We start from the raw sequence: 10,133 nt of genomic DNA on the forward strand, positions 1-10,133 counted from the left end.
TTGTTTGGATTACAGAATCCACCTGAGTTCTGGAACGGGCATGATTAATATTCGATTTATGCAGGCCCTTGTGATTCTGAGTATTGACGGTAGCGATAGCACAGCTATATTGAGGGGGGGGGGGCAAATTATACCGTTTGTAGCGAATTGGATGCTGGAAAGATAGCAGATAATCAATGTAATACCTTAACAGTCGTTGCATATCGCCCCTAAGCTTAAGGCCTTTGCAAATCAAAATAGGCTTGAGCGAATAGCTACGATATTACCTAGGATCATGGTATGGAGTTCAATTAACTGTTATACTATAGAAAATGGGGCCAGTAAACGCTGCTGATTCGTCACGTTAATGGATCTCAATATAACGGACGTATTATATCCCCAATTGTTCACTTGTCGTGCTACCTAGACGCCCAGACCGAGTCGACTTTCCTTGTGTGATGGGTCTCCAAAGAGCTATGAAACCCGGGATGTTTCCGCCAACCTACGGAACCAAGTGCCACAGTTGAAACGCCAACCGATATCGATTGGCTTGGCCGGGTGGCGCATGTCAACCACCGCCTCTCCTCAGCCTCTCTTTAGTGCCGGCCGCGCGAGCTTGCATATACTTGGCGATGTGACTAAAGACGCACTTAGCCTCGAAGTCCGTCGACAGTGGAACAAAAAATTCGATTTTTTTCTCGATTTTTCGGCACTGGGTAGATTGACATGTAGGGAACTTTACCCATTAGTACTTAGTGTGCTGAAACTCGTTGAAACTTGGGCTGTGGACGGGATGACCAAGCTCTGCTTACCGAGCGGTGTATCCTTGAAACCGTCCCCGCTTGGAAACTGGCCCTGTGAAACGGGACAAACATCAATTATACAAGCGACCCCGGAAGGCCCATGAAGTTCACTTGTTTACAGCTAAGCTTCCATTGGGCGAGGGAACTGGTCGCCTTGGCCGCCTGTGTCATAGCTGTCAGGTACCACAAGGACCTGATCAAAACATTTGACAGCATGCATTGCCCTCGCCTATTCGATCGATCCCAGAGCCTGCAGATTCGAAATCCACCAGCATCCAGAATGTTAGCGCAAGGGGCTGGTGAGCGGGTATCAAATGATCTCAATTACAAGCGATCCCAGAATTATCGGGATTTCTGAAAGGAGATACCGAAATCCTGGTTCATGAAGTATGGAGGGCAATATTTCGCGAATTATATTGCAGAAGTCTAAGCTAAGCGGTATTAACGTTAGTATCTCGAGATGCCTTCTGATATATAAATCACAAGGTTCCCGCCCAGTCCGAACGGTTTTCTCTCCCCACGATCAGGTCAATCGGTCCCCGCAATACAAACTTTTCTTCAAAGTTTACTTTCTTTTTTACAGCCTCTGCGAGGTTTTACTTTCACTTATCTTCTTTCACGTTCATTCATTTATATATTTTTTTTATTTACGAAAATACAAAAGTAACTTTCAATTGCTTACTGGACTGGATCCCTCTTTATTCGTTCATTCGGGTTTTGAACAAATTTACGCTTCCTCGTGAGAATTTACGCAGTATAATCATCTTTTGATAAGATATATAAGATGCATTCCAAGTCGCTTTATCTCCTCGCCATTACCGCGGGCGCTAGCCTTACATCCGCCTTCCCCCAGCACTTCCCAGTGCTTCGTCGTGTAGTCGATAAGTTAAATGAGGAAGCCACCCGGGAAGCTCATCAACGAGATGATACTGCCACCCGTGCCTTCTCGAGCGTTACAATCAACACCGCTGATGGAAAGTGCCTGTTCGTTGACCCTCTATCTGGCGACTTCAGAGCCAACCTTTTGCCTGTTCAGATCAAGGCTTGTGATGGAAGTGATGGCCAGAAGTGGGATATCATTACTGCTGGAAAGCACAATGATAAAGCAGGAACAATGCTGGTTGTCAGTGCTTTGGTAAGTCTAATGTCAATCAATTAAGCCATAGAAGTTTTCCGAGGTTGTTCTAATATAAATCCTTTGTTCAGACTCAAGGCTGCCTTAACTACGATCCTCGCCGACAACCAGGAGATCAAGTTAACATCTTCTCCTGTGGTGGCCGTGCAGCTGGTGAAGGCACTGTGACCAATTCTCAATTGTTTTCCTTTGCTGAAGTCACCGATGGCCCACTTTCCATACAACCCTTGAACGAAGCTGGCACATGCTTCACTTCTTCCGGCGCCCGTCTAGACAAAATCGGCTGCGATACAGCTGATGAACTTCAATCCTTTACCTTCGGTGGTGCAGTAGGCGGCAACGAACCAGAAGATCCAGCACCAGCGCCAGCACCAACTACAACCGTTCCGAATAACAATATCCCAACCGTAGCACCTCTCCCCACCGATGGTTTCAGGACTATCCCGGCACCAATCACCACTGGTGGCGGTGCTGGTGGTAGCGTTCCCGAGCCAACTGTCGAGCCAACACCTACAGATGATGGGGAGACTACACCAGAGCCTACTGAGACTGAGGCTCCTACTGAGACTGAAGCCCCCACCGAGACCCAGCCACCTACTGAGACTCAACCACCTACTGAGACGGAGACTCCTTCACCAACTTCGCCAACTACTGGTGACGATGAAGTCGTCGAGCCTACCCCTACTCCTACTCCCACCGGTGGCGCTGGAAATGGTGGTGCTGTCGGTGGTGGAAACGGCAATGGTAACGGCCGCGACCGCGGAAACGGACGTGGAAACCGTGGAGGCAACCGCGGAGGCAACCGTGGAGGCAATCGTGGAGGCAATCGTGGAAACAACCGTGGAAACGGAAACGGACGTCAAAACGGCCGCAATCGTGGAAATGCGAATGGACGTAATCCTAACGGCCGTGGTCGACAGGCAGCTAAAGATTGCAAGGACAAGAAAGCAACAGCCGGGAGGGCCTAAAGTCTTTCCAATTAACGTATAACTGCATACAAATAAAACGTTCTTCACACTTGAGATTTGTGAAAAGTGTTGAATGAGCGAGGGTTTGGAAGTTTTGTATTTTTATATTCACTTTTTTCTACTTCTTTATTTTTTGGGGACTTGATACTTTTCCTTCATTTTTTTATTCTATTATTTGGAACTGATTCGTCAAGCTTGCAAGGCGATGTATCGTTTGGGTGTTCTCTTCTTCTGTATATATATAACTTACTTTCGATGTCATTATATTAGCATGGTTGATTTAATCGACACCATGACTTCTTTTCAAGATACTATGTCTGCTTCTCAAGCTTTTACCAAGCTAAACCTAGGACTTCTCACCTTTATTGTGGTAGATTTTAACATGTTGCATGATATCGATATCAATATGCCAGGTCGTGCAACATCGCCAGATTCGACTAGTGAAGCCAGCAGATCTTTACCCAATTTGGAAGAGTCGACAAATCGGGCAGCATCTATCCATAAAATACAACAAACACGTTTTGTGTTGACTATTAATGAACCTTGGAGCCAACGAAGACAGCTACAAATAACTTTGATATAAGGGTAGAATCTCTGAATTACTTGCTCCCGTAGTCTCCTCGTATCACTAAAAGAACCTTCATAATTATCAGAATGCATCCCTGCTGTACCAACCTACTCCAATTACCATCTACGCTCCTCATTTCTAAAGCCTCTTCTTACAGTGCTAGCACGTTGGCAAGAAACAATCTAGACGAGCTCCTTTAGAATGACTGAAGACTAAGATGCTACTTCTACTCCACGGTTCCACTAATCTGTAAATTCGACCCAAAAAACCTTACTGAACTTCCGATCCCAGTAAAAGCTTTGGCCCCATGATCGCACAGGAAATATTTGCTGAGATACCTAGAGAATATGCCAATGCTTCCTCCGAGGACAATAGCAATGTGTTTATCAAACACATGCTTGTATTATATTCTATAATACCCGATTTTTCGTCAACTTCCATACTCTAGAGGCCCATAAAGAACCGTATATCAGATCTATTATGGGAAGGGTTTAAAGAAATTGGACAACAAACCTGAAAAGCATAAGACCTACTCGATTCTTTCAGAGCAACAATGCCGTAGATAGGGTCAAATCACTGAGAAGAGTGTTTAATAGGGGTCTTGCCAATGCGAAATGCCAAAGATTTGCCTAGGCTCAATCTTCCAGAACTTAAGGCGATGGTGTTGATAAAAGGAAAAAGAGATATCTCGAGATGAGGAAAGAGGGAGAGAGCCTGGTCTCGTTCCCAGACGTCACAAAGGGCAGCAGAGAGCCCAGTTAGAGGAGAATAAGAAACAAGACCAAACGTTTGGAGTTTACCAAAGGGCGGTATTAATTTTAATATTCTGTCTTACTAACGTGTATTCACTTAATAAAGGAGGAAATATATGACATGTAACCAATTCCCAAGCTAAACTAACTCGAGAGAATCTACTTCCACTTCTGATATTTTTGAACAAGGCGTAGCTAGTCATCAAGAATGAATGCTATCTCCAAGACTTTGTCCCCTTTTCCCTTTCTCTTTCGACACCGTAGCTATGTGTCGAGATTGCAGGTTCCAATAATTATAATCCGATCTAGAGGCCATCAAAATACAACAGTGAAAGTTCGTTGGTTGGATTTCGACTCAACCCATTAAATTGATGCCACCATCACGCGATTGCTTCTAAAATTATCGTTTGTAGAACTCAACCGGGGTTCTGATTCAATACCCTCACACACACACTTATCTAACCAAAATTTCGATCATTATGCCTATATATAAGCTATATAAGGCATCCGATTCTTCAAAATGGAAGGAAACACCAAACCACCCACCCAGCAAACCCCCGGCCGTTCAAACCTCCACATCCTCAGCCTCCCAAACGAAATCCAAGCTCAAATCCTCTCCAACCTCTCTATCAACGATCAAATCAATGCCTGTAAAGCTTCACAACACTGGCAATCCCTCCTTCTCGACATCGAATCCGTTTCCAAATCGCGATATCCAGTCCGTCTGGATACATATCCCGAAAACTTGGGTTTACATGCACTGCTAAATTGCGGAGATTACACCCTTAAACTCCTAGTTAAAGAAGGTGTGATCATTCGGATCTATCATTCACCTACTATATACCCAATCCCGGATTCGGAGACACCGGTTGAGTTTATATGGCTGTTTACCGAAGAATTACGGGAGAATGAGACGCATGACGACTATTTCGATGTTACCGACTCACCTTTCCTGAATGAGACGGCAGGTACGCCATTTTCATATGATTCGTACAGTCTGAAGCCAACTACACAGGAAGAAAAGGTCTTACTAGGAATGATGCAAAATCTGGATGCAGAATCGGTGTACTATCAGCTGAAGTTTTTAACATTCGTTCCAACGGATATTGAAAATGGAATTGTAGAAGTGATTGACACAGATGAGAGTATTTATCTTGATACAGGAACAGACTCGATTAAGGAGGTCGCCAGATGTATTATGGAAAGGGCCAAGGATGCAATTGAGGAAGAAGAGTTGGATTTGAAGAGCTGTGGAGGGGTATATTTAATAGAGGTGGTCTATCCGGAGCTTAAGCCCTCTTATTAATTTTTAATTTTACGTTTATTCCTTGATATTGGGGTATCTTGTTCCGCTGGCTACATTATACATATGCTTTATGGCATCAAAGCAATTACTCGGTTAAGCCATAATGTGTGTGTATACCCTTAATACGTAGGGAATCCGATATATAGAAAAAAAGGTCTTTGATTATTTCTTCCCCGATGCTAATTTAGTGCTAGAATGATTATTGAACATTGTGATATCATCTCGCCAGAATCAGAAACCGAAAGAAAGTGAGTGGGAAAAAAGAGGGGAAGAGGGGAAGTGGGGAAGTGGGAGAGAGGGAGAGAAACAGGCGGAGAGACAGGCGGAGAGACAGGCAGAGATAACAGCATCGGCAAAATATAGTAGTAATAGACCATTCTTTTTCCTTCGAGCAATCTAGATAACCCATTCATCCTTGATCAAGGTATTTTGATCTATGGGTTATCTCTTATTTTTCTCAATTCCGACAAGCACACAATCGAAAATGCTCGCCATGTCGATTTTGGGCGGTACAGAGACTTGGTGGAAGATCATAACACCCATGATTTAGGGGATCTCCCCACGTAACAAATCTAACCTCTAATTCGTAGTGAAAAGGGTTGTCGATATGGTGGAAGTATTGCTCTAGGTTCGCGACTCCTAGATTTTCCTCAACTATACCCTTTGCCTTTTCCATCGTTTCTTTGATAGTAAGTCCGACAATTTCGCTATCCAGAAGCTCGAAAGCCCAGAATGCAGGCAAGATGGGGTAGTTGACGAGGATGTACAATTGACGGCCTGTTGTCCTTTTCAATGGCTCTTCACTGTCTTCATCTACCTCTCCATAGAGTGGAGGCATAGGGAGATCTTCTTGCTCATCGCCACTGGTTTCGTAGTCAGAGTCCGATCCTGAGTTGTACCCTTCCTCATCACTGATACTTTTACATCCCGACTCAGACGTAAGCTCTCCAGTATTCTCATCTTCACCAAGATCTTGAAGCTCTAGTCTCCTCTGCTGATCGTATCCGGTTGGTCGGTATGAGAGAGCAAGTTCGTCGAGAAATGGGCAATCAGAGATATCCTCTTCGCCAACTGCCGTGACCCTGTAAGTTTCCCGGTCTAGTTCAAGAGGGATTGGATGATCGTAGACATGATAGATCTCGATATTATCGAGATCAACATCACGTCCAGCGTTGTCATAAAAGTATCGAGTGATTGCACCATCTTCGACCTTTGCTTTGAAGAAATATTCGGCAGCCAGATTGAAAATCCCATGAGCATCAAAGACTTTGGGATCATCAGAGTATTTGAAGCCTGGGTATCTCCCTTGTCGTAGCATTTGTGATTTCAGCAAGAGCTTTTCCCATGACTTGCAAGTCTTAACGGCACCAAAAACTTGGTCGAAGACTCCGACATGGCTAAGGATCTTGACTTGGATATGAACAGGTAAGGTGATAATGTTGGATTTAACAGGAGGATCAGGACCAAGAACATCCGCTGGACGCGTTTCAGGTGTGCTCTCTGACATGATGCAAAGGGCTACCGCTTTGGTAGGCTCTTGGGAATTGTTTCTTGTGGCTATTTCCATATTCATCAATCATATTAGTCACGGATAAATAGTTGAGTATGTCAATCCTAATCATCAGATTGAGGAGAAATCACATACGTTGATGATGATGACAACGACAGAGTTGCCCCAAGTAGCTTTCACCTAGATGAACCACAGCTGGTTTCACTGAAGGAGAGATCCCGAAAGAGAAGGTAGAAGGACGGAAACTTTGGAAGTGGTCACACGAAAGCTTCCGTTGGAATTGATGATCGGATGATCGCGTCGGACGGGGTTGGTGTGATGAAAGATGTTGGTGAACGTTCTGTGGAGGTGGGAGGTAGGTTAAATATCAACGTCGAATTATCAACAACACAGGAAGAGCCACGGAGACTGATAATTTTCCCTAGAGTTACGTACACTATGTGCATTTCAACCTCTTACACTCTTAGGGTTACCTATTATAAGCCCAAGCTGCCCTACCCTCACCCTTGTCCCAGGCCTGCTATCATAGCCCTCTAGGAAAGTATGTTGTTTATAAATCATCTGATATAAGCCTAGTATACATGCTGATTACCGGCCTCCTGCAGAGCTCGTCTGAAGGGGGGTGAGTGATGATAGATGCAAGAGCTACATATAACGGCTTACATACTTGAAATGGCCCCAAACTGTTTGTGGCATATGTTATGGGAAAGTATACATTATGCCTTGGACTCCAGAGCACTACATGTCGGCCTGTACTTGTCCTTGCAGATGAGAAGCTCTAGGCAACTTCGCTCTGGTTCTAAAACATATGTACCTACATAAACCTAAGCAGCCGCTAGTATCAAAGAATACCTACCTTCAGAGTGGCGTCTGGCTTAAGAGGTAAAATTCGTTTATTCCTTCCTGTGATAGAGGCTTCGGCACTCTATACCATGGATATACCGATATATACTCTCGTCGCTGACAATATAACTGCCGTCATGAAGATAGTTATATTTGACGGATTATCAGAACAAGCTGCCCTGTGATATTATCCTTAGGAAGTCCCCCTACTTCTGGAACCAGCTGTTCTCATCGACTCTGACCAGGGACCTTTGTTATAAAACGTACCCTTTCTAAATAAGGCCCCGCATACATGCCGCTTATAGTTATTCTTGGGTTTATATTAGCGTATACGTTGCAGAAACGCTAGCTATAGTGTCCCGATATCATACGATACCTGGGGATATTTCGCTTATCAGTACCTATGTATTTGTGGTCTAAAATGGAGATAGCGACTAGCTGCGGTAGCAGCCAATGGAAGCACTTAGTTGACGAATTCGAAAGAAGTTGAGAAGAGGCTCCAAAACCATGTGGACCACGTGAATATATATCTCTGTAGTACAGCCCTTTGGTTCCGAATCTCTGCGGTCCTGCACCGTACACACATACATATATATATATATATATATATCCAACGGGCATTCGACACATAATACCTAGATCTCAAAGGCTTAATTACAAGACGGTGAGTTTGAAGGAGAGACCTTGGGATAAGCCATCTATTAGCATATATTAAAATCTCCTTTATACGCCAAGATATGGATTTTTGGCATTTAGAACCTTACCAGTAGTTTATAGAACATGAGTATGTCCGGATTAACTTTACCCCGGATACACACTTTAGAAGTTTAATTCAGATGTACCGGTACTGGATATCGAAGATAATAAATATATTTTATATCCCCAAACTCGTAGTTAATTAAGTCAAGATCAAAGTAGTACTACGTACTACGTAATCCGCACTAGCTGCGGGAACCTGACAAAAATGTGCACCAAATGCAACAAATAAAAGTGTTGTCGTCCACGATATCGATGCAGCGTGAATGTTCGCGAGAGTATTGAGCCCGTTTAGCTTTTTAAGAATAGGTTCATCCCTAGATTTGTCGCGGATCTTCGAGAAACCCACGTAGATTCACATGCATGGCTAAAGAAAGGAGCATCAATCTCTTGATTGTTCTTCGCTAGGGGGGACTCTGCAGTCTCTATCATTGATGCGCTGCGGTATGAGTGCGAGTATAAACACACTCTAGAGCCCTCTATTTTCGGGGTCCCCCCATGCTCCTAGAGTTTTCCTATACATGATCCTTCATTATACAAAACTGGAATCATATATTTATTTATATCTCAAACTCTAATATCTGGACCAATCTCGTCCTCATATCAAACCAGCCATGGCCATGACACGAAGCCAGATAATAACGCGGTCCAAAAAGGTCAGGGTGACTATGGAAAAACTTCTCTCCCTCCCTATGGATATCCAGATCGAAGCCCTCTCCTACCTCGACATGGAATCCCAAATCGCCGCTTCCAAATCATGGAATACATGGGCTTCTATCCTCCTATCATTTTATGCAACCCAAATACCTCGAAGATTCCCAGAAACACACGAAGAAACAGGCTTTCGAGACATCTCGGCCTTACTCGACAGCGGCCGTCAGAATTGGTATGTTAGGACAGCATGCGAATATGGAGTAATCTATACCTACTTCTTCATCGAATCGAGAGGTAGAGCATTGGCTTTTGACCAAAAGGGTTATTTAGACATCCCGGATGCGGAAGAAGGAAGGGATATTTCATCCTGTCCGCTTCTATACGATAGAATATTCCCAAACAGGGAATTTAACATCAGACAACCCCAAAGGACCACCATTACTGACTCTGGGGAGATACGGATCAATAAGCCTATAAAAAGGGTGAAATGGAAGCCTTTGACACCATTTTTTATTCTCCTTGATCTGATGGTTCCTTTACCTCAACAGAGACATAGGTACGCCCATAGGCTACATGATCCCAGGGCAATTGGCTGGAGAGAGAAGATGTTCAAGTTCAACGTTTATAAGAAGGCCACCGTGATGGATTTGGTACAGGGTGGGATAGATATACTGTGGGATATGAATCGGAAGGGGAATTTACCTAGGAAGCGTGGGGTTTATCAGGTGTTTGTAGAGATATAACTTCTTTATATTGATGAGCGGTTTACATATGGTTATCTTCATGGACTTTGGTTTTTTTTCCCCTTCAATATATATATATATATATATTATACTTGATACGAGGTTTACGCGAACTG

At 43.9% G+C, this 10,133-nt stretch overlaps 4 protein-coding genes across 4 annotated transcripts; 3 read left to right on the forward strand and 1 right to left on the reverse strand.

Moving 5' to 3' along the window:
- Positions 1–1,566: 1,566 nt before the first annotated feature.
- AOL_s00078g374 (uncharacterized protein) lies at positions 1,567–2,885 on the forward strand (the record flags this gene model as incomplete). The annotated part of the gene is made up of 2 exons (XM_011123637.1): positions 1,567–1,917; positions 1,989–2,885. The coding sequence occupies 2 exons, from the start codon at positions 1,567–1,569 to the stop codon at positions 2,883–2,885; spliced, it is 1,248 nt and encodes a 415-aa protein (XP_011121939.1).
- A 1,840-nt stretch (positions 2,886–4,725) lies between these two features.
- On the forward strand, positions 4,726–5,511 carry AOL_s00078g375 (uncharacterized protein; the record flags this gene model as incomplete). Its single annotated transcript, XM_011123638.1, has 1 exon — positions 4,726–5,511. The coding sequence occupies one exon, from the start codon at positions 4,726–4,728 to the stop codon at positions 5,509–5,511; it is 786 nt and encodes a 261-aa protein (XP_011121940.1).
- A 457-nt stretch (positions 5,512–5,968) lies between these two features.
- On the reverse strand, positions 5,969–7,018 carry AOL_s00078g376 (uncharacterized protein; the record flags this gene model as incomplete). Its single annotated transcript, XM_011123639.1, has 1 exon — positions 5,969–7,018. The coding sequence occupies one exon, from the start codon at positions 7,016–7,018 to the stop codon at positions 5,969–5,971; it is 1,050 nt and encodes a 349-aa protein (XP_011121941.1).
- A 2,216-nt stretch (positions 7,019–9,234) lies between these two features.
- On the forward strand, positions 9,235–10,017 carry AOL_s00078g377 (uncharacterized protein; the record flags this gene model as incomplete). The annotated part of the gene is made up of 1 exon (XM_011123640.1): positions 9,235–10,017. One exon carries the CDS (start codon positions 9,235–9,237, stop codon positions 10,015–10,017), a length of 783 nt encoding a protein of 260 aa, XP_011121942.1.
- Between the last annotated feature and the right edge of the window lie 116 nt (positions 10,018–10,133).

This window comes from Orbilia oligospora (assembly GCF_000225545.1).
Source record: "Orbilia oligospora ATCC 24927 unplaced genomic scaffold scaffold00078, whole genome shotgun sequence".
NCBI lineage: Eukaryota > Fungi > Ascomycota > Orbiliomycetes > Orbiliales > Orbiliaceae > Orbilia > Orbilia oligospora.